General features: G+C 45.0%; 1 protein-coding gene across 1 annotated transcript in view; it reads left to right on the top strand.

Moving 5' to 3' along the window:
• LOC106541036 (IgGFc-binding protein) overlaps nt 1-24579 on the top strand; it is a 58485-nt gene that overhangs the window by 9717 nt on the left and 24189 nt on the right. The window contains exons 4-13 of the mRNA XM_087727797.1: nt 50-393; nt 5078-5648; nt 7739-8340; nt 9595-10162; nt 12509-13107; nt 14380-14959; nt 16252-16442; nt 18471-18612; nt 20708-21036; nt 22129-22702. Coding sequence (XP_087583923.1) covers nt 50-393; nt 5078-5648; nt 7739-8340; nt 9595-10162; nt 12509-13107; nt 14380-14959; nt 16252-16442; nt 18471-18612; nt 20708-21036; nt 22129-22702 — 4500 coding nt within the window. The remainder of the gene's footprint in view (nt 1-49; nt 394-5077; nt 5649-7738; nt 8341-9594; nt 10163-12508; nt 13108-14379; nt 14960-16251; nt 16443-18470; nt 18613-20707; nt 21037-22128; nt 22703-24579) is intronic.

Here is a 24579-nt window from a genome sequence, read left to right as displayed (position 1 = left end):
GTAGCCTGGATCTATGCCATTAAGTAACATGCTGCCTTTTGTTACCCAGAAGCTCAGCCTGTTCCCATGAGTACTCCCATACAGTGCCGGAAGAAGGAGACTTACAAAATGCAAAATGGCCAGAAGGTGTGTGTGCCTCAATCTTCTGCCATTTGCTTGGCTCAGGGTGACCCCCATTACTGGACATTTGACAGGCGGAAATATGACTTCATGGGCACCTGCACATACACTATTGCCAAGACCTGCGGACCAGACACAACTCTCCCGGCCTTCCATATCACCATCAAAAATGAGAATCGGGGCATGAAACATGTGTCCTACGTTGGATTGGTGACAGTCCAGGTCTATGGATACGACATAGCGGTAGCCAGGAAGGAACATGGATTTGTGCGGGTAAGAACGACATTTCTTCCTCTTCATTGGACATGCAAGTGTCCAGATCATACTGTAAGGCCTTCTGTGTTATCCATCTCTATCTATCTATCTATCTATCTATCTATCTATCTATCTATCTATCTATCTATCTATCTATCTATCTATCTATCTATCTATCTATCTATCTATCTTCTATCATCTATCATCTATCATCTATCATCTATCATCTATCATCTATCATCTATCATCTATCATCTATCATCTATCATCTATCATCTATCATCTATCATCTATCATCTATCATCTATCATCTATCATCTATCATCTATCATCTATCATCTATCAATCATCTATCAATGGCTCTGTGTATTTGTGTGTGTGTTCCAGCATAACTCTGGAATGCCTGGAGCAATTTCAACCAAACTTGGTACACAAATTACTTACCCTCTGCAAAAAAATACTGTGGGAGTAAGACACTCCTAACACCCTTTGGTGTGTGTGTGTGAGAGAGAGTGTCCTGTCACAGAGGTGGCACACAAAGCCCAGCTCAGCTCCAATGCGCATGTGCGCATGGCTTCTGTCAGCCAGCTGATTTTCAGATCTCTGCTATGCATAGAGCCGAGGTGGCGCAGTGGTTAGGGTGCAGTATTGCAGGCCACTTCAGCTGACTGTTATCTGCAGTTCAGCGGTTCTAATCTCACCGGCTCAAGGTTGACTCAGCCTTCCATCCTTCCGAGGTGGGTAAAATGAGGACCCAGACTGTGGGTGCAATATGCTGACTCTGTAAACCGTTTAGAGAGGGCTGAAAGCCCTATGAAGCAGTATATAAGTCTAACTGCTATTGCTATTGCTATTGCTATTGCATGCTCCCAGGAGGCTGCAGGGAGGCGTACTAGGCCCAAAATTGGATGCGGGGGCTGGGTGTCCTATGTACATGCATGGGGGGGGTAGTGGTGGTGGTGTCACGCGACACTATAGATATAATTTATTCCTTTTCCTGTCTAATACAGGATAAGGATAAATAAATACCCAGGCAACGTCAGGTTATCAGCTTGTCAAGGAATAAATATCATTGTAATGTCTTTGAATATGAGTAGGTTAGATTAGGTTGGTAGTTATGTTGTTGGTTTGAGCTCCGAGCTTGGCGATTTGGTTGCAAACGTTTCGTCCCCATTTGAGGAGACCTGTTCAGTGCCCTTTGGATTCTGTTTGTCTGGGGGAGCTCTGGCCTTTAAGTACCTTTAAGTACCGAGGTGGCGCAGTGGGTAGAGTGCAGTACTGCAGGCCACTTCAGCTGACTGCTATCTGCAGTTCAGCGGTTCAAATCTCACCGGCTCAGGGTTGACTCAGCCTTCTATCCTTCCGAGGTGGGTGAAATGAGGACCCAGACTGTGGGGGTGATATGCTGACTCTGTAAACCGCTTAGAGAGGGCTGAAAGCCCTATGAAGCGGTATATAAGTCTAACTGCTATTGCTATTCTGATTCCTGGTCTGATTTCAGGTTGTGTGATTTGCTGGCTGTAGTTGCTGAGTCATAGTCCTTGGTTTTGAGGGCCATCTGTGTGATGTAAATTAGTGCTGATGTTGTCCAGATGTCCTCTGATGATGTCCTGGTCATCAGGATTGCAGCGTGGCTGTTCATTGGTTTTTAAACAACTTTGGCCACAATCCCGAAGGCAGCATTTAAAAACAAATGGACTTACAACACAACAGTTCATTTAGCGATTGTGCAAAGCGACAACAGCGCTGAAAAAAAAATACGACTTAGGACCTAAAACTGTTGTAGCATCTCCATGGTCACATGATCAAAATTCAAATGCTTGGCAACTGATTCCTATTTATGACTTTATAAATTTATAAAAACTGTGTGATCCCCTTTTGTGTCATTCTGACAAGCAAAGTCAATGGGGAAGCCAGATTCACTTAACAACTAACTATGTTAGTAACGTAACAACTGCAGTGATTCACTTAACAACTGTGGCAAAAAAGGTCGTAAAATGGGGCGAAATTGACTTCTGTCTCACTTAACAATTGAAATGTTGAGCTCAATTGTGGTCACAAGATGAATTCTACCTGTATTTCTACTACATTTAACTTTGAATATTCAACCTTTTTCCAAGAGACTTCAGTTCATACCAAAGTCAAGTCTAATTTTTCAAGGAAGTAGCTAGTTGTTTCCCAAGACTCCACCCTTTTTTGATTTTGGCACCTACAGCAAGATTTTTTTTTCTCTTGAGCAAATGTTTTAGAGCCTAAAATAAAGTTGATTATAATACAATATCATATATAATGTAGGCACATGATTCCATTCTCTCCCAAACATGGGGACTGGGTTGAGCATGTAAATACTGTACATAATATCTCAAATGTTACTGACTCTTGGTCAATAGATTCCGCCCAATATAATGTATGTGGATTTACAGAGGGCTGTGACGTATAAGATGGGTTGACCAAGTAAAAGATTAGGAGGTGATAAGCCTGGGAAAGCCAAGGGAAATCATCAGAACCATTAAAAAGCGAAAGTTAGAATATTTGGACATGTGATGCGACACCCAGAAAAATAGGGCATCCTTCACTTAATCCCCCAGGGAAAGATTGAAGGCAAATGAGGTCCAGGCAGAAGAAGAACATCATGGCTTCAAAACCTAAGGGACCGTTTTGGACAAAACCCGGCAGCACTTTTTTGTGCTGCTGTTGATAAAAATTGGATCGCCAACATGATCGCCAACATCCGATGACAGATATGGCACAAGAATAGCAATAGCAATAGCAATAGCAGTTAGACATATACTGCTTCATAGGGCTTTCAGCCCTCTCTAAGCGGTTTACAGAGTCAGCATATCGCCCCCACAGTCTGGGTCCTCCTTTCACCCACCTCGGAAGGATGGAAGGCTGAGTCAACCTTGAGCCGGTGAGATGAGAACCGCTGAACTGCAGATAACAGTCAGCTGAAGTGGCCTGCAGTACTGCACCCTAACCACTGCGTCACCTCGAAGAATATAAGAAGAAGAATATAATGTGATTATTCAATTTGCAATAGAGTAGAGTAGAGTAGAGTAGAGTAGAGTAGAGTAGAGTAGAGTAGAGTAGAGTAGAGTAGAGTAGAGTAGAGTAGAGTAGAGTAGAGTAGAGTAGGTTAAGGTAGCGTAGCGTAGCATAGCATAGTGTAGCACTGGAAGGGATCTTGGAGGTCTTCTAGTCCAGCCCCCTGAGTAGGAGGAGCTATACCAATTCAGATAAGTGACTGTATCTTCTTAAAAAAAAACAACCCAGTGATGGAGCATTCATGATTTCTGAAGGCAAGTTATTCCACTGGTTAATTGTCCTCACTGTTAGGAAGTTTCTCCTTAATTCCAGGTTGCTTCCTCTCTTTGATTAATTTCCAACCATTGTTTCTTGTCCAGCCCTCTGCCCTCTGCTTTGGAGAATAATTTGACATCCTCTTCTTTATGGCATTCAAATATTGGGATACTGCTGTTATGTCACCCCTAATTCTTCTTTTCTTTAGACTAGCCAAACCCAATGTCTTTCGTATTATAATAGTGATAGGGATGAAATCTCACAAGTAGAGCATAGGATTCCTTACCAAAGAGCCCAAGTGGAATTCTGAGAATTTCTAATTAGAAGAAGCACTTATGTTTGAAACTATGGTTGGTCACAGAAGGACAGCTAATATGATACAGCATTAAAGAGCTCGATTTTCCCCCTCTAATTTCTTTTCTGTATGAAATTCTGCCGGGAGAGATGAAATGACATGACTGAAAGCATCGCTTTTTCCAAAAGTACCTGCATGTAGAAAATTAACTGCTCTAAATGAAGTCTAGATTAGAACATTCATCCCTGAGGTGTTTTCTGTGGGTAAGAATTGGAGCCTTTAAAAAAGAAAAATCTGGTGAGATCAAAATTGCACTTTTTCTCATCTGCATTCTGGGGTGGCAAAGGGCTGTGTGAATTGAACATGCTTTCTTTCTGAGCATTCGGGCATGGTTCTAGTCCTGTCTTTAGTATGAGAGCTGGGTAGATGACTTTATTATTTCACTAGGAGAATGTGAGTTCTAATCCTGCCTTAGGCATGAAAGCTTTCAGCCTAACTCACCTCACAGGGTTATTGTGGGGAAAATAGGAGGAATATCAGATGTGTTTGCCACTTTGAGTTATTTATGAAAATAATAAAGTCAGGGAAGGAAGGAAGGAAGGAAGGAAGGAAGGAAGGAAGGAGGGAGGGAGGGAGGGAAGGGAAAAGGAAGGAAGGAAGAAAGGAAGGAGGGAGGAGAAAGAAAGGAAGGGAAAGGAAGGGAGGGAGGGTGGAAGGAAGGGAAGAAAGGAAGGAGGGGAAAAGAATGAATGAATGAAGGGATGAAGGAAGGAAGGAGGGGGAAGGAAGGATGGGAAAAGAAGAAAGGAAGGAGGGAAAAGGAAGGAAGGAGGGGGAAGGAAGGAGGGGGAAGGAAGGAAGGGAAAGGAAGGAAGGAAGGAAGGAAGGAAGGAAAAGGAAAGTAGGGAAGATGGAAGGAAGGAAAGAAGGAAGGAAGGAAAGAAGGAAGGAAGGAATTTCTTATGCATATTGCATAGGTGAATGGTTTTCTAAGTGTGGATGTTCTTCCTTTCAACAATGGTTCATCCTTTGAGTTGCATCCATACCGGAATGTATCCATATTCAAAGTATGTTTATGATGTCTCCTTAACACATTTATTCCACCAGGTCAACAACCAGCGCTTCCGGCTGCCCGTCACCCTGATCAAAGGTAAATTGTGGCTCTTCCAAAGCGGGACCTTTGCCACCATTGAAACGGACTTTGCGCTGAGGGTCTCCTACGACTGGAACAGCAACTTTGCAGTGAACATCTCCAGCAGTTTCTTTGAGAACGTCTGTGGTCTGTGCGGGGACTATAATGGAAAACCTGAGGATGACTTCAGGACCTCCACTGGATCCTTGGCTCCGGGCCCTGTGGCATTTGGACAGAGTTGGAAAGTGGAGGATGGAGACCCCTTGTGCTGGAGTGACTGCCATGGAGAATGCAAGAAGGCCCCTGAAAAAAACCTCATTCCGTACAGAGGTGAAACCTTTTGTGGCTGGATCAGTAAAAAAGGCGGCCCATTCAGCAGGTGCCATTCTTTGGTTGAGCCCGACATCTTTGTGGAAAATTGTGCCTACGACCTCTTTGTCTATGAAGGTCATAGAGAGGCGTTGTGCCAAGCGCTGAAGAGCTATGTGGATGCCTGCCAGCAAGAAGGTGGAGTGGTGTTAGATTGGAGGAGCCTCGTTGGATGCCGTGAGTAGAAATTCCTTGCTTATGGTAGCTTTCCTCTAGATCTGGGTTGGACAACTAGGGGAACTTGACAACCTATGGACTTCAACTCCCAGAGCATGGCTGGCTCAGGAATACTGGGAGCTGAAGTTCACCGCTCATAAAGTAGCCATATTGCTGAATCTCCCTCTAGATCAGGGGGTGTCAAACTCGATTTCATTGAGGGATGCATCAGGGTTGTATTTCACCTCAGGGGGTGGGGTGTGTGTGGCCAGAGGGGGCATGGCTAGCTTGACATCACTCATGTCAGGGGCACCTGTGGTGGTCGAGTGCTCTGCCAGTTAAAATGAGCCCCATTTTCGGCTGTGACGGCCTCCTGCAACCCTCTGCCAGCGAAAACGGAGGTCGAGCGCACTGCACATTACCCTTCCAAGCTCTGTTTTTTTCTGGCAGAGGCACCACGGGCTGGTCCTTCACTGTTTCTAGGGTGGCCCCATGGACCTGATCTAAGGACCATGTAGGCCGAATCCGGCCCGTGGGCCTTGAGTTTGACACCCCTGCTCTAAATCATGGATTGATGCAGGCATGAAATGCTCTAATCTTCGCTACGGGTTCAGAATCAGGAGCACTCACGTGCGGCACTTTTGTGCATGCGTAAAGCCTTCTGCACATGTGCAGAGCATCTGTGATGATGTCTGGGCATGTGGGTGGAGCCTCCCAGCGCCGCCGCTACCGGTTCACTCAAACTAGGGTGAACCGGCAGAATACCACCTCTGGATTGATGGGGATTGTAGTTGTAGTATAAGGTCTGGGGCGGAGTCAAGAAAAGAATCAGCCTAGAATCATGACGTTCCCACAAGCGGTGCATGTCCAAACCCTCATAAATCCCACTAACTCTTATTTAGCACCAATTTAGCACTGACCCGTTAGTTGACTAGATTCCTGAGTATAGATACGAGCAATAAATCAGCTTAACTGGAATTTGTCACTTGGTCCTGATTCTTTATGCCATGTCTACAATAACCTGACAGGAGCCCTGGTTGAGAAAAACAGACCTGAAACTTTGTCTTACGCTGAGATAAATATAATAATAAAATATATTCACAATGACTTAACACGCCCAGCCTTTCTCGCTCTTGTGGGACGGCTTACTGCAGGCCAACTTCAATTAATTTCTCCCTATACTAGCTCATCCATTTCCATATCTTTTTGAAAAGGCTACCCAAATTCACCGGAGGCAAATTTATCAGTAGGTATGAGAAATGAGGAATAATGGAACATTCATGGTCAATGACTCCCATCCCTTTGAGGCTTAGGGGGAGGGGGAAAGAGAGAGATTGCCCTTTTGCCTGATTTTTATCTTTTGAACTCAGCACTCATCCATCACTGCCACGCTGAGAACACCAGCAGTTATCTAGCGTAGCATGTGAATTCTTTAATGTCTGCCACACTTCTTTTTAAACTTACCCTTTGGTTTTGCAGTAAAGCTCATGGGAAACGAGAGTCAGGGAAATTATTACCCTGCTAAGAAGATTTGATCTGGGGAATGGGCAGACTCCCCATAAGTTAGTTTATGAAAGCACACAAGGGGCACTCTTAAAATTCGAGGTCTGCTTACAGCTCAGAAAAGTTATGTCCTAGAGTTTTGATCCCCAACCTTTCCAGCTTTGTGGACCAGAGAGAGAAGCAACGGTTAAGAGTGTGAGTAGTGTGTGTGCATGTGCTCATCCGGTGCTCGCACAAGCGCATGTTCACCGCCACTTCCGTTGCCCGGGTCCAAACGAGCCACTGCTTGGCATTGGAACATAGTCTTGGAGTTGGGGACTCCTCTCCTAGAGAATCTAGTTCAGTGTTTCCCAACCCTGGCAACTTGAAGATGTCTGGATTTCAACTCCCAGAATTCCCCAGCCAGCATTATTATTATTATTTTGGTCTTCACAAGCACCCATTCCAGAAGGGATATCCAAATGAGAAGACATTTTCCTCTTTAAATAAAGTAATCAAGTTAACGATTCCTGCTTTATCTTCCTTGCTATGGAAATAACTATTTGCACTGAGTCATCTTTATAAACGGTCACCGTTTTTACCATTTCCCCTCTCCTTCTTTTCTATAGCTTTACCCTGCCCCGAGAACAGCGTCTATAACATCTGTGGATCGGTCTGTCCCGCCACTTGCAGCAACGAAGCTCTTCCACCCCACTGTTCTTCTTCACAATGTGTCGAGTCTTGCCAGTGTAAGGAGGGTTTCGTGATGGATGCTGGGAAGTGCATCCCGCGAGCTGCCTGTGGCTGCCTCTTCGAGGGCCGCCTCTTGGCTCCCAATGAGGAGTTCTGGGGAGACAACACATGCACAAAACGCTGCACCTGCGACCCACAGAACAAGGAGGTGAAATGCCGGGACACCAAGTGCAGCCAGGAAGAGCAATGTCAGGTGAAGAATGGCATCCAGAACTGCTATGCTATCAGCTATGGGACCTGTTCTGTCATCGGCCACTCCCACTATCACGGCTTCGATGGTCACACTGTTAACTTCCAGGGCACCTGTCTCTACAGATTTGCTGGGCTGAGTCAGAAGAAGCCAGGGTTGGTTGCTTTCCAGATTTTGGTCCAGAATTCTCATCAGGGGGGCTGGTCTGGGACCCCTAAAAGGGTGGTCAAGATTGAAATCTACAACCTGGAGATCACTGTCAGCTGGGCGTATCTGGGCAGAATTACGGTGAGTTGAATCTAATGGAGATAGCTAGCTAGCTAGTTAGATGATTGATAGATAGATAGATAGATAGATAGATAGATAGATAGATAGATAGATAGATAGATAGATAGATAGATAGATAGATAGATAGATAGATAGATAGATAGATAATGATAGATAGATGATAGATAGATAGATAGATAGATAGATAGATAGATAGATAGATAGATAGATAGATAGATAGATAGATAGATAGATAGATGATAGATAATGATAGATAGATGAATAGATAGATAGATAGATAGATAGATAGATAGATAGATAGATAGATAGATAATGATAGATAGATGATAGATAGATAGATAGATGATAGATAATGATAGATAGATAGATAGATAGATAGATAGATAGATAGATAGATAATGATAGATAGATGATAGATAGATAGATAGATAGATAGATAGATAGATAGATAGATAGATAGATAGATAGATGATAGATAATGATAGATAGATAGATAGATAGATAGATAGATAGATAGATAGATAGATAGATAGATAGATAGATAGATAGACAGACAGACAGACAGACAGACAGACAGACAGACAGACAGACAGACAGAGTGTGTTTATTAAATTGGACAGTGGAAAAAATTATAAATTAGGAAAAATATAAAAGGAGAAATGAGAAAGGGCAGAAAAGAAAGATAAACGGAAAAAGGAAAAAAGAAATAGATAAAGATATAGGAAATAAGTAGGTAAGGTAAAGGTTCCCTTCCTACATATGTGCTAGTCGTTCCCGACTCTAGGGGGCAGTGCTGATCTCCATTTTAAAGCCGAAGAGCCAGCATTGTGCGAAGACGTCTCCGTGGTCATGTGGCTGGCATGACTAAATTCCGAAGGGGCACGGAACGCTGTTACCATCCCACCAAAGGTGGTCCCTATTTTTCTACTTGCATTTTTATGTGCTTTCGAACTGCTAGGTTGGCAGAAACTGGGACAAGTAACAGGAGCTCACTCCGTTATACAGTGCTAGGGATTCGAACCACCAAACTGTTGACTTTAGTCACTGAGCCACCATGTCCCTATAAGTACATACATAGACTACTCAAATTTTTTAAAAAGGAAGGGTTTCATTTAAAGATAAAACAAAATTAGGCACTTATTTTCTAAGTACCTGACAGAAAAAAAAAACTTTATCTATTTCAACAGAAGTGATTGACTTAGAGCCAAATTTCTGCCAGGTGGTTCTTCATTGTTGCTTCTCCTATGCTTCCAGGTCAATGGCCAGCTCACCAACCTGCCTTACAAGATGGGCCCAGATCAAATTATCGTCTACCAAAAGGGTTGGGACACTGTGATCCAAACAGATTTTGGCCTTGTGGTCACTTTCAACTGGCAGAGTCATCTCACGGTCACTGTGCCAACCACTTACCAAGGTGCCTTGAGCGGGCTCTGTGGCAACTTCAACGGAGATAAACAAGACGACATGGCATTGATTAGTGGTGGGCAAGTCACCAAACTGGCAGCTTTTGGGCAACTCTGGAAGGTGGCCGAGTTCCCTGGCTGTGGAGAAGTCAACCCAAAAGTATGTCCGAACTTGCAGAACATGGCCCAGAAGCAACGAAGCATTGGCACCGAATGTGGAATCCTGGTGGACAAGAATGGCCCGTTTAGGGAATGCCACAGGAAAATCAACCCAGAGGTGTTTTTCCTCGAGTGTGTGTCTGACTACTGCACATCCAACAGCCAAACATCTGCACTGGGCTACATCATCGCTGCTTATGCATCTGTCTGCCAAGTTGTGGGAATGACCATTTACACTTGGAGGATCCACATAGTCTGGAGTAAGTAAGATTGGGCACTATCCAGTGGTGGGATTCAGCCAGTTCGCACCTATTCGGGAGAACCGGTTGGTAACTTTCTAAGCAGTTCAGAGAACTGGTTGTTGGAAGAAATCTCCTTTTGGTTTTTTCCACCTTACAGGGCTAATCCTGTAAGGATTACATTCTGATGTTGTTTCTAGCCTGATCTAGAGCCGAAGTGGCACAGTGGTTAGAGTGCTGTACTGCAGGCCACTCCAGCTGACTGTTATCTGCAGTTCGGCGGTTCAAATCTCACCGGCTCAGGGTTGACTCAGCCTTCCATCCTTCCGAGGTGGGTAAAATGAGGACCCAGATTGTTGGGGGCAATATGCTGACTCTGTAAACCGCTTAGAGAGGGCTGAAAGCCGTATGAAGCGGTATATAAGTCTAACTGTTATTGCTATTGCTATCTTTATTGCCCTGCTTACAGAAACTGCCTCTCCAGTTAACCTTTATTACCATTGTAACAACTAAGCCCATCGACCTGAGTGACATCGACTTGGCCATGCCCACATGATCACATGACCACAGTGCCCCACCTACCCAGCTGGTCATTAGGACAGAGAACTGATTGGTAAACTATTTGAATCCCACCACTGGCACTATCTAACAAAACGAAACTCAATGGTGAAACAAACAAGGGTCTACGTTTAGGCAAGGAAAACAAAATGCACAGGTACACTATATGCCAGTGATGGCTAACCTTTTTGTTGTTGGGTGCCAAAAATGTGAGGGCACGTGCATGAAAGTGCATGCACGTGCCAACACCCATAATGCGAAGTACACCCCCACATGTGCATACATGCACAACAGGGGTGGGTTCCTGCCAGTTCTAACCTCTTCTATAGAAGAGGTTCCACAAATCTACAGTGCCGTTTAGAACCGGTTCCAGCTCCCTCCCCCCGCCTGTCGGCACATCATCAAGATGAAAAGCGAGAGGAGTAATTCTGGGAGTTGAAGTCCACAAGTCTTAAAGCTGTCAAGTTTGCACACCCCTGGGGATTTTTTTCTAAAGGGTTAGAGGTACAACAGTCTTGTAGCTTGACAGCTTTAAGACTTGCACACTTCAATGCCAGAGTTTCTGAACCAACATTCTGGTTGCTAAGCAAGAGAGTTGTTAAGTGAGTTTCATCACATTTTACAAGTTGGCCACTCCCACCTGGTCACATGGCTGACAAGCCACTCCCACCCAGTCACATGGCCGGCAAGCCACTCCCACAAAGCAGGCCACACCTACAGAAGAGGTTCTAAAAAATTTTGAAAGCCACCACTGATGCACAACCCTACCCCGCTCTCCCCCACAAGCGTGCCGCTCTACTCACCTCCAAGGTAAGCTTGGTATTTCCTCTGGGGAGTTGGGGGAGGCCATTTTCGCCCTCCCCAGGCTCCAGGAAAGCCTGGGGAGGGTGAAAAATATGCCCAACAGCCCATTGGGCCCATTTTTTTGCCCTCCCCAGGCTCCAGAGGCTTTCCTGAAGCCTGGGGAGGGCACAAACGGCCTCCCCCAGCCCTCCAGAAGGCCAAAAAACAGCTGGCCAGCACACGCATTGGAGCTGACAACTCATGTGCCGGCAGATATGGCTCCTCATGTCACCTGTGGCATGTGTGCCATAGATTCTTCATCATGGGTATATGTGGTACCTTGCTCAATAGTAGTAACTGTGAAAGGGATCTTGGAGTCCTAGAGGACAACCACTTAAATATGAGCCAGCCGTGTGCAGCAGCTGCCAAAAAAGCCAACACAGTTCTAGGCTACATAAACAGAGGGATAGAATCAAGAACACATGAAATGTTAATACCACTTTATAATGCCTTGGTAAGGCCACACTTGGAATACTCCATCCAGTTTTGGTTGCCACGATGTAGAAAAGATGTGGAGACTCTAGAAAGAGTGCAGAGAAGAGCAACCAAGATGATCAGGAGTTGAAGAATGGTTTCAGGAACTGGGTATGTCTAGTTTATAGGGATCTTGGAGTCCTAGTGGATAACCATTTCAATATGAGCCAGCCGTGTGCAGCAGCTGCCAAAAAAGCCAATACAGTTCTAGGCTGCATAAACAGAGGGATAGAATCAAGATTACGTGAAGTGTCAATACCACTTTATAATGCCTTGGTAAGGCCACACTTGGAATATTGCATCCAGTTTTGGTCACCACCATGTAGAAAAGATGTAGAGACTCTAGAAAGAGTGCAGAGAAGAGCAACAAAGATGATTAGGGGACTGAAGCCTAAAACATATGAAGAACAGTTGCTGGAACTGGGTTTGTCTAAGCACTGGAACCAAACTTATAAAAGATGGTCAATATATTTTCTCATTTTCCCATTTCAGAACTTTCATGTCCACCAAACAGCCATTATGAACTCTGTTCCAGAAGCTGTCAACAGACGTGCGATAGTCTCTATTCATCTCTGCCCTGCGCCACCTACTGCACAGAAGGGTGTGTCTGTGATGAAGGCTTTGTGCTCAGTGGTGACCGTTGTGTCCCTCTGCATCAGTGTGGTTGCACCTATCAGGACCAGTATTATATGAGTGGACAGACCTTCTACCCAACCAGTAACTGCGATATGAAGTGTACGTGCCAAGGTGGTGGAGCTGTCACCTGCCACAAAATCACCTGCGGGCCCAATGAAGAATGCAAAGTGGTGGGCGGAGTCCAAAAATGCCACCCAATGAGTTCAGCCACTTGCTCGGCTTCCGGAGATCCTCATTATCTCACTTTTGACGGAGTCCCCTTTGATTTCCAAGGCACCTGCTCTTACATCCTAGCTAAGACTACCGTTGAAAACACAAGTGGTCTGACTCCCTTTACCATCACGGCAATAAATGAGCCTTGGGGGAATGGAAAAGTCTCCGTAATTAAACAAGTATCTGTGGAGGTCTACGGATTCAAACTGACTCTGATCCATAAGAAAGAAGGACAAATCCAGGTCAGTGTTTTCTCTAGAATTATCTTCTAATCTATGTCTATAAAACATTGTCCTCTTAATCTGGGGGAAAAAACCCTTTACAACTGCAACCATAGATCTTCTGCAAACTCTCTAATTTATTTTCACAACGATGCTGCAGAATGCATTGATCAAAAAGATAGCAACTGGGGAAAGCTGAAAATGATCTAGTAAGCGTTTGGGTTTTAGAAGGAAACCTTCTAAAACCACCGAATGGTTTTGAAGGGAGGAAAATAGAAAAGGAAGGAGAATTTGAACCTGAAACATGAGGGATCTTCTCTATCTATAGACCATAAATGATGGATGGAGAGGTCCTTTGGCCACATTTTGACCAGATTTTGACTTCTTCGTCTCTTCTATCTGTTTCTAACCCAGGAAATCAAAAGTGTAATTTACTTGGATTAAGAGGGAAAAGGAGGGGGATTGAGGATTACCAAACTCAGTATTTCTCTAATTAAATAAGGAATATGTTGAATCTGCCTTGTCTTGTTAACTCGTCTAACTGGATTTGAGGATCTGTTTTGAAACAGTTTTCCAAATGTGTGGAATAGAGCACAGATAAGCTATGGAGACCTTTTGTTGAAAAGGTCAATGTGTATTGACTCCCACGTGCCAAGAATGATGGTAAGAACTGGAAATATTAATGTTCTGCCATTAGAGAAGAAAAATCCTTCGAGGTCTGTGTTGTGGCCCAGCAGGAGCCATTGGAGCTGCCAACAGACTCCGACAGCGAGGGGCCCTCTGAGTCAGCTCTGGAGGATGTGGAGAACCCTGGACAGGGTTCTGACTCTGAGCAGGGCGCAGAGAGGCTGGTTGGCCACCAGGAGGCACCTGAGCCTTGGACCAGTGGGGAGGAGACAAGGGAGAGTGAGCCAGAGGCCAGTAGTGAGTTGTTCCTGAATGCATGCCATCGAAGAGCTACTAGGCGTCAGGAACAATTACGCAATTACAGGAGGTAATTGCACTCAGCTGGTGGTCATTAGGCTCCTCTCCAGACTATATAAAGCTACTTGTGCACACTCCCCTCTTTGCAGAAGTCAACGCAGGCTTGAATGTCGGAGGACAATACTGTGAGCTTGGCAGGCTGGATTGCTGCCAAGCCTTATCTGTGTTTATTGCTGCCCGAGCTTGTCTGTTAATTAAATGCAGTAACTTATCTCTGGCTCGGAGTGTGCTTTAGGTGTGAAACAAGGGGGGGGTCAGAACAGATCTGTATGACTGTTGTATCAATTCCCTGTTTACTTCCTCTTCCAGTTGAATGGGGTATTACGGTCCCTCCCCATGGAACTTTCTGAAGGACATCTCAAAGCCTATCAACATGGCACTAAGATCCTAATAAAAACCAGCTTTGGCCTTGTGGTGAGCTATGACCTGATTTACGATGTGAGAATTACTGTCCCGAGCAGCTATCGGGAGCGGATGCAAGGTCTGTGTGGGAATTACAATGGGAAGAAGGACGATGAGTTCCTACTTCCCAGTGGGAAGAAAGTTACAGACGTGGCTGTGTTTGGGGCTTCCTGGAAGATTTCGGTCCTTGGGGCAGAAGGACCTTGTTCAGATGGATGCTCGGGGAGCAACTGCCCGACCTGTGATGAAGAAAAGAAGAAGGTCTTCCAACAGCGCAACTACTGTGGGATCCTCACTGCCTCGGATGGCCCCTTAAAGGGTTGCCACAGTCAGGTGGACCCCAGTGTGTTTTTCAATGACTGCATCTATGATTTGTGCCAAAGCAATGGAGACAGCCAGACCTTATGCCAAAGCATTCAGAGCTACGTGTCAGCTTGTCAAGAAGCCAAGGTCCTTATCCAGCCATGGAGAAGTCCATCTTTCTGCCGTGAGTAATGTTGATTTCCAGTTCTCAGAATCTTAGAATAAAAGGACTGGAAAGGACTTTGGGGGTCCTTTAGTCCAGAAGACTTCGGGGGTCTTCTAATCCTGTCAAACTCAAGGCCAGGGGGCCAGATGCAGGCCATGGGGTACTTAGATCTGGACCATGGGGCCACCCTGGAAACAATGAATGAACAGAGCCGAGGTGGCGCAGTGGTTAGGGTGCAGTACTGCAGGCCACTTCAGCTGACTGTTATCTGCAGTTCAGCGATTCTAATCTCACCGGCTCAAGGTTGACTCAGCCTTCCATCCTTCCGAGGTGGGTAAAATGAAGCCAGACTGTGGGGGCGATATGCTGACTCTGTAAACCGCTTAGAGAGGGCTGAAAGCCCTATGAAGCGGTATATAGGTCTAACTGCTATTGCTATTGCTATTGCAATAGCAATGAATGGCTGTGATGGTTCTGCCAGTGAAAACGTGGGGGGACACGCATGTCCTCCCACCCCCAGTTTTGGGCCTGGAACCAGTTTTGAGCCCAAAATGCAATGCGAGCATCCCCCCCACGCATGTGCCCTGCCCCTACACATGCACCCCACTCCCCGTGCATGCACGGCAGAGACCCAAAGACCAGTTGGCAGACAGGAGGCACAAACGCATGTGCAGTGGAGGTGGGCTGGGGTGATGGCTGGCGTGCTCGCAGAGAAGGCTCTGTGTGCCACCTGTGGCACGTATGCCACAGGTTCACCATCACGGGGCTAAGACATCAAAGAACCCTACATAAGCCTACATAAAAAGGAACAACAATTTTCTCCATTCAAACAGAAAGCATTGTTTTTCAGCCGCAGTTGCTCAGCACATGCCCCCTCCAAAAGTTATGGTCCAAAGGCAGAAATTTGCTATGAAGCATTAAATGCGAATCATTTTCTGTTAGAATATTCATAACTGGGAGAGACATGGTAACAAGGTCAGGCAATGAATAGGCATAGCAACTAAGTCAGCCAATGGGAGCTTAAACAGAACTGAGTCTGTGCTGAGAATCAAAACTGAAACAAGGCTGATCTCTGTCTTCTCTGAAATGAAACTGTTCTCTCCTGCTTGTGTTCTGCTTGTAACTTCTACCATGTTGAAAGAACCTACTATTGGTATTGTACATTTATCCATCTGTTATTATCTATATAACAAAATTAATGAATCCAGCTGAATCAGTTATCTGTGTGTGCTTTCTGCATTTGATTTTTCTGCAACAAACTCTGACATTTTCTCCCATGTCTCTCCTCTCCATCTCTTTCATTCTTTCAGCTTTGAGCTGCCCTCCCCACAGCCACTATGAAGAATGTGCTGATTTTTGTACTGCTGATTGTTCTGGGCTCCGAATATGTCCTGAAACCTGTGCCGAGGGGTGCCAGTGTGATCTTGGGTACTTCTTTGACGGGCTCGGCTGCGTCTCAATGGAAGGCTGTGGATGCTTTGGAAATGGAAGTTATTATAGGGTAAGGCTCCAGTCTTCACTGGAGTTGGATCTTTGCTCTACCCAGCCTCCTGTTAATGGAGATTCTCAGTCCTCCAGGTCATGGTTGTCCCAAAGTTACTTTTTCAAAAGGCAACTGGGCTTTGTTTTTCCCTGAAAACGTTTTCCTTCTCATCCAATAAGCGTCTTCAGTTCTGACTTCACTTCGGTCAGAACCCAAGAAGCTTCTTGGGAGGAGTAGGAGGAGCCAACGTCGCGATGTCAAAACGTGCGGTCTCGATACTCTGAGACCGCCGTTGATACTTTTGGACCAAATCAATTTTGGTCCACCCACCCAGCCTCATTTCTGACCATCCCAGTGCAGTTGTTGGTCAAGATTTGCTCCGGGGGCTCCTTCGTTCTTCTCTTCTGTAAGTAATCCTCAACATACGATCATAATTGAGCCCAGAATTACAGTCATTAAAGCAGATGGTCACGCGACCATGAACAATTTTGTGACCTGTTTTGCAGCAATCTTTAAGGGAATCACCGTGATCTTTAAGCAAATGCATCAGTCAAAACATGCATCCTTTGAGTGAAAAAACAGTTTCCCACAAAAAATGTCATAAATCATGTTCACATGATTGTGGGAGGCTGAACACAGCCATAAATTCTCACTGGTTGTGATCACGTGAGCCTGAAACCTTTGGAACTTGGGATCCAGGTTGTAAGTAGCTCTGGGGATGTCCATGGTAGGTTCAAATAGTCGCTAAGTGGCTGCTCGTAAGTCAAGGATTACCTTTAATAAGCTAACTAAGCCAATCGTGGGCAAAACATTTTCTTCCTTACGTCCCAAAAAAAGAATATAGGTCTGCTCGAAAAATAAATAAGAAAGAAAAAGGTTGGGGTGGGGTGGAATGAAGAATAAAGAAAACAGCAAAAGGATTTAGAGAGAGTACATATCCTGGAGCTGGGGTGTCAAACTTATTGCACGCGTACCAGAAGTGGCACACAGAGCCATCCCTCCGTGCATGCGAGCCGTTGCCCGTTGCTCTTCCAGGTTCTGGCGTGCCAGCCAGCTGGTCTTTACCATGTCAGGAAGATGACCTTCATCTGATGAAGGTCTGCATTCATGCGCTTGGAACATGATCTTCTGCTTTCTGGCGCATGAAGGCTCACCAACTACCTGGTCTTTGCATGCACATGCACACAGGAAACTGGAAGAGCAGCCACCCGGTGAGCATCCACCCACCGGGAAGATGATCTTCTGGTTTCCAGCACGTGAAGACCAAGTGGTCGGTGAGCATGTGCACTGGGAAGTGCCAGAAACTGGAAAGATCATCTTCCCAGCATGTGCATGGACACCAGGAGGCTGCTCTTCCAGTTTCCGGCATGCACGCACGCACTTCCGTTTCAGCCTTTGGTGCCGGAAAAGTTTGCCAACACTGTCTTAGAGATGAAACTACTTAAATTGTTATACAGATCGTCTTTGCTTAGCAACCAGCACTGGGACCAACAACTCAGTTGTTAAGTGAAGCAACTTAGCTGATCTTACTCCAGCTTTTCCTTTGCTTCACAGACCCGCCAAGGTCATAAATGCAAGGATTGGTTGCAAAATGATCACCGTCATCATCACTGTATGTGGTTGTTGCTGAAACGAAAACTATCAACGTAGCAAAAGGGCGGTAGGAAGTTTAAAAGCTTGGATGATTATACGGAGAGCTGTGAAGGATTCCTAAAGAACAATAGAGGAGGTATCAGATGGATCTCTTTGAGAACATCTTACACCGGAGAGCTGCTCCTGAGAAGGCCAGCTCTTAACTTGCTATTATCATAGCATAGGAGGCTTTCTTATTTTGAATGAGACACACAGAATTTCTATATCGCTGAGCCCAGATTCTTGGTTTCCCCCCCCCTCCTATTGGAACAATAAGAATTTTCAATATCATAGACAGAATGGAGAGCTTAGGAACTGTGCTACACAATCGCCTTCTGTTCCTTGATGGGAGCTTAAAAATACTCATTGGAGGCTAAGCGTGCTGAATGCTTCTTTTGTTCCATGCCTTCTCAGCCCAACGAGGAGGTCCTGCTGAACGAATGCCAGCAAATCTGCCGGTGTCTCCCTGGGCAGGGACTCCTTTGCAAATCTTACCACTGTTCTTCTGATGAAGACTGTCGAGTCCAAGATGGCATCATGAGCTGCATTAATAAAGGTAACGGAGTCAAGAGCTACGTTTTAGCACATGCTAACTCCCTAAATCCCAAATCACTGAAATACAGTGTATCTTGCATCGAGCTATATGCTTAGCAGGATGACCTGTATCCCACAACCTGCCAAAACAACATTTCATGGTTAACTGACTTAGCAGCCCTGCTCTCAACCAGATAACAGTAAGGAGAATGGGAAGGGAAGGCATTGGATTGTAAGAGAGGTTTTGGAAAGAACTCATGCTGCCCAGAAGCATGAGATGGACCCAAACTCCAAGGTCATCCATCAGTTTGGAACCTCCGAGTCAGACAGGCTGCTCCTAAAACTCATTTGCAGCTCATTGATGGACAATGGACAATGGGAGGCCCAGGGGGAAAAGGGAAAGTTTCACTATGCTGTTTCGCGCGCGAAATCATCAGAGCTGGCATTTCCACTTCTGTACCCATATGCAGAGGTGGGCTTCAAAAATTGCAGCAATGGGTTTGCTGCTCTGTGATTGGGTGGGCGTGACCATGGCTGGGAGGTGGGGGCATTTTCACTCTCCCCAGGCTCCAGAGGCTTTCCTTGAGCCACTGGGAGGATGAAAACTGCTCCCCCGGGCTATGGAGACTCTCTGGAGGCCAGAGAGAGGCCTATTTCTGGACTTCTGGAACCTATTCTGGCAGGCCCATTTTCCCCCCTCCCTGAGCCTCTTCGCAGGTCCTGCATGTACTTGGCATGATGAACGGGCCACATGGAGACTCCTGGGAGAGGTGGGAGGGGAGGGCCAGGGTGGGAGTGGCCAGCCAGGGGTGGAATTTGGGGGTTTGCCAAATTGGGCAGAATCCTAGCTAGAGGATCACTCGAACCCATGCAAACCCCCAGCATATGGCTTTTCAGTAAAGTTATGGGTTCTACCATAAAACCGCAAACGACAAAATCGCGGTCGACGAAAGCGCGTATGTGACGTCATCACAGCACGACGAAAAAGATCGAAAAAGATCGAAAAATGTAAAAATAAAGCTAAAACCTTCCCCTAACCCCCCCAAACCTAACCCTAAACCTAACCCTAAACCTAACCCTTAACCTAACCCTAAACCTAACCCTTAACGTAACGAAAAACCTAACGCTAACCCTTAACCTAACGCTAAACATAACGCTAACGCTCTAACCCTAACCCTAACCCTTAACCTAACCCTAACCCTAACCCTTAACCTAACCCTTACCTTTATGTGAATGGGCTTGCTGTAATTTAATTTTTATTTCAATTTTTCGATCTTTTTCGTCGCGTTGTGATGACGTCACATACGCGATTCCGTCGACCGCGCTTTTGTGGAACGCGCTTTTGACGGGTCACGAAGTTATGCCCTTGGGAAAAAAATATCCCAGGAGTGTCTTTTGCTGTTTAGCACAGTGGGATGGATGACCCAAAGGTTAGTTTCCAAGAACACCCTGACCTACCACCATCATCCCAGATTACCCAACACTATTTATCCTATCCTATCCTAGAAAACTCAGTGAAAATATTTCCCGAAGGATGTATTTAAGATACAGCTGACTCCGACTCCGACTTTCTATACAATGAGATTGCTGCATAGAGTGGAATTCATACAGTACCGGTAGTCCTCGACTTAACAACTATTTAACAATGGTTCAAAGTTACAGTGGCACTGAGAAAAGTGACTTACAACTCATCCTCAAAGTTATGACCATCACACAAAGTTATGCAAACATCTGATTGCAATTCTGGCACTTGCCAACCAGCTTATAAGTGTGAACAACTGCCATAGGAAACTTTTTTCAGTGCCATTGTAACATTGAATGGTTGTAAATTGAGGGCTCCCTCTACCCTGTTTCTCTGAAAATAAGACCTCCCTGGATAATAAGCCCAATCGGGCGTTTGAGTGCATGAGCTAAAATAAGACATCCTCGAAAATATTGCAACACAGCAGCAGCCATGAAGTGACCACGCTCACCCCCTCCTCCATCTCAACAATAATAAGACCTCCCCCAAAATAAGGCCAAGTGCTTATTTCTGGGGTCAAAAGAAAATAAGACACTGCTTTATTTTGGGGGGAAACACGGTACTATGTTTGATTTTACATCTTTCCTTCTATCAGATCCATGCAAAACCTTACAGTGTCAGGTCAAAGAAACATGTGAGATAAAGAATGGCAAAGCCTTCTGTGTCCCGACTTACAATGAGACCTGCTATGGCTGGGGAGAACCCCATTATCACACCTTCGATGGGTTGGAGGTGAACTTTCAAGGGACTTGCACTTACACGTTGGTCAAATATTGTGGCAATGATACCAGACTGGTTCCATTTGCGGTGGATCATAAGAATGAAAACCGGGGGAGGCAGGATGTTTCTTTCGTGCGGCTGATCAATATCTATGTGTACGGATACAACATCACTATCGGCAGGAGGCATTCAGGCAAAATCTCGGTGAGTTCGGGTTTTTTTCCTGCGCATAAGCAGAACAATTTCCATTGGACTGCGCATGCACACGCAGCGGGCATCCAGCACATGTGCATGAGCAAACCGGCAGTAACGCTGGCTGAAACCCAAACCTGCTTTCACATTGTTTTCTTGGCAGTGATAAAGAAGTAGCTTGCTAGCTTCTCTTGGGATGTTCTTTCCATCAAGCTCGTATAGTCCTGGAATTTTAGTGTAGTCTCACATCCTGATACGGCCCACGTCCAGCCCTGCTTAGCTTCTTCTTCTTCTTCTTCTTTTTTTTGAGATCAGCTAAGCTTGACCAGGTTCTGGCACCTGATATGCGAAGCCCATCCAAAAATGTGACTTGATCATCACATTCTGAATGCAAAGCAGGCCAGTGTAAGGTGACCTACATTCCCTCTGATGAATTCATGCGGCAGAGGCAACATAATTCACGGAAGCAAAAAAAAGGCAGGCAGCACCAAACTCTTTGCTTAAATGAGGCCTTTGTGGGGGTCCTGAAACTTCTCCACGATGGACTCCAGAGCCAGAAGAGGTTTTGGATAAACTAAATTGCATTCTAACCAGTGGTGGGATTCAAATTTTTTTACTACCGGTTCTGTGAGCGTGGCCTGGTGGGCGTGGCAAAATCCCCATTCCCTCCCCACCCCACTAACTGCTTTCCAGTTCCATTTTCCTGTTCAGGCTAACCAAAGAAGATCAGCTGGGAGGCAGCAGGGGCGTGGCCAGCCTATTTGCCAGTTCTCCAAACTACTCAAAATTTCCACTACCGGTTCTCCAGAACTGGTCAGAACTGGCTGAATACCACCTCTGCTTTGAGAGCTGTATGCAACAAAATTTCATTTTAATATATGCCAATTAGTGTACATTAAAAGTGACAATAAAGTTATTATTCTGTTCTGTTCTACTCTACTGTCTATTCTATTCTATTCTATTCTATTCTATTCAATTCACACTATTCTTATTCTATTCTATTCCATTCCATTCTATTCTATTCTATTCACTCCTCTTCTTTTCTCTTCTCTCCTACATCTGTGTCCATACATTATGTATGTATATTTGTGTTTGAAAACACAGCTTAACGGGGTCATCACCAACCTGCCTGTGACCCTGGAAGATGGGAAAATCCACCTTTTCCGAAGTGGCGTGAAGGCCATCCTGCAAACCGACTTTGGACTGGAGGTATCCTTCGACGGGGCGTACATCTTTTCCGTCATCCTCTCCAGCAGCTACTACGATTCCGTCTGTGGCCTTTGTGGGAATTTCAACCAAAACCCCAAGGACGACATGATGACAGCTGCAGGGGTCAAGGCGAATTCTGAGGTGGAGTGGGCCGCAAGTTGGAAAGTGAAGGACCGCGATCCATTCTGCTGGGATGAATGCAAGGGCCGATGTCCCACCTGTGAGGAGAGCAATCAGGAACTCTTTGGAAGTGAAAAATTCTGCGGGCTCCTCACCAAATTGGACAAGGGCCCCTTCCAGAAATGCCACCCCAAGTTAAACCCGGACAACTTTTTCGACAGCTGCATTTATGACGTCTGTCTCAGCGGAGGTGCCAAGGGCATCCTGTGCAAAGCTCTAGAGGCTTATGCAACTCAGTGCCTCAACGAGGGTGTGAGCATTACAGACTGGAGAACACAAAGCGGTTGTGGTGAGTACGGGTCTTGGGGTGGCATGAGAGAAAATCAAGCCCTTGTTCATTCATTCATACGTTAACTGAAATTTCTTAGTCCCATATTTATTTTGAATGTAGTCAATCCATCTTCTCCATTCCAGCTTGTATTTCTCATCTGAATGGTCCTTGAGGTATGCTGATATTTTAGCCATCTCTGCTAAGTTTGTTACTTTTAACGTCCATTCTTGAATGGTAGGCAATTCTTCCTTCTTCCAGTACTGCGCCACCAACAATCTCCTTAAATGTAGACTGGAGACATTGCAGTTACAAATAGAAACCCAGGTAAGACAAAGGTACCCAATTTTGGAGGCATCCTTAGTGCTGCGGAGATGTACTTCAAACAGTGGAGAGGACCTAATAAAGAAGTGATTTTACCACCACCAACACTGGAAAGCATGGGCTTATTTATTGGATGGGGAGCACATCACTTTGCTGCCAATTAATTGGTGACACACTTCTCCCAAAGGTGGTTTTTTTCCTTTTTTTCTTTTAAAGTTTTTATTAGATAACATTCCAAATATTGGACATAGTGTGACATTTCCGGCATAAATATTTTCATATAGTTTTTTTGGATCTTACAACAATTGCAGTTTATATCCATTACATAGATATGTGTAGTCAGTCCAATTACCTGCCCATTAGTCCCTTCTTTTATATAATTACTAACAATATAAATACATATCCCATTCCTACCTATCACACAATCTTAATAGCATATTTTCCAATTCTTAAGTTGTCTGTTTTTCTGTCCCAGCCTTTCCCCACATCATTTCTAACCATTGGTGCCATTTGTCCCAGTTTTCGTGATATTCCGTCTAACCCTTGTGTTTGAGCTCTGGTGTCAGTCTGCGCACAACAGTATCTTATTTATTATTTCTTGTTCCAAGGGAGTCTCTTTATTTTTCTATTTTTATGCAAAAACCAATCTTGCTGCCTTTAAAATATACAGCATTAAACATAGTCCACCTTTGCCATATTTTTCTTTTGTGATCCCTAATAAAAAATAGTTCTAGCCTCAACTCCATCCTTTGATTTAGCATCTCTTCTTTTTTTGGTGCCAACCCCCCCCCCCCAGATTTCGGACGCTTCCATCACATATGGTAAAGGGTTCCTAGTGCAACATTACATGTACAACATTATGGAGATAAGTTTTTTATTAATTTTAGCTAATCTTGTAGTGTGATGTGCTCCCAAAGGTGCTTTTTCAAGCGGCAACTGGATTTTCTGGATTTTCATTGAAGATGTTTTGCTTCTCATCCAAGAAGCTTCTTCAGAGCTGAAGAAGCTTCTTGGTTGAGAAGCAAAACATCTTCAATGGAAAAAAAACCCAGAAAGTCCAGTTGCCTCCAGTTGCCAAGACAACCATAACCTGGATGACTGAGAATCTCCATAGACATTTGCTGACACACTTGTGCAAGTATGGCACCATAAAGACAGTGTCAGCGTTCCCAGTATCATGTAGAATTAAATCAGAGTCCAAGGCAAAACGATCCTTAAAGTTCCAATTTAATAAAGCAGACATCCTAGCACATCTGTGTTAATCCCAATTCTGGAAATGACATCAGAATTCCACCCAGTTAAAAGTTCATGATCTTGTCCCCACACCCACAATCCATCACATGGTCCAATCTTCTTCTTCCATGCTGGCGTCCACACCCAGCTGCTTCCGGTCAGGTGTAAAAGTGCGGAGACAAAAGATGACCTTGGCTTCTAGAAAAGAATGAAAACAATACATTCCACAATCCTACTCCTGTCTATTCCCCCCTCCCATCAACTATACTAATGAAACAGCGTAATGAAATAAGAGAAAGTGTGGCAGGCCAAAATTCTAAAAGGAATATAATTACAGGCCT

Source organism: Thamnophis sirtalis, unplaced genomic scaffold, assembly GCF_051295495.1.
Source record: "Thamnophis sirtalis isolate CommonGarterSnake01/CBP01778 unplaced genomic scaffold, rThaSir2_p1.2 scaffold_13, whole genome shotgun sequence".
Lineage (NCBI taxonomy): Eukaryota > Metazoa > Chordata > Lepidosauria > Squamata > Natricidae > Thamnophis > Thamnophis sirtalis.
Note: the sequence above shows the minus strand (reverse complement) of the source record. Positions and strands in the feature narration are given on the sequence as shown.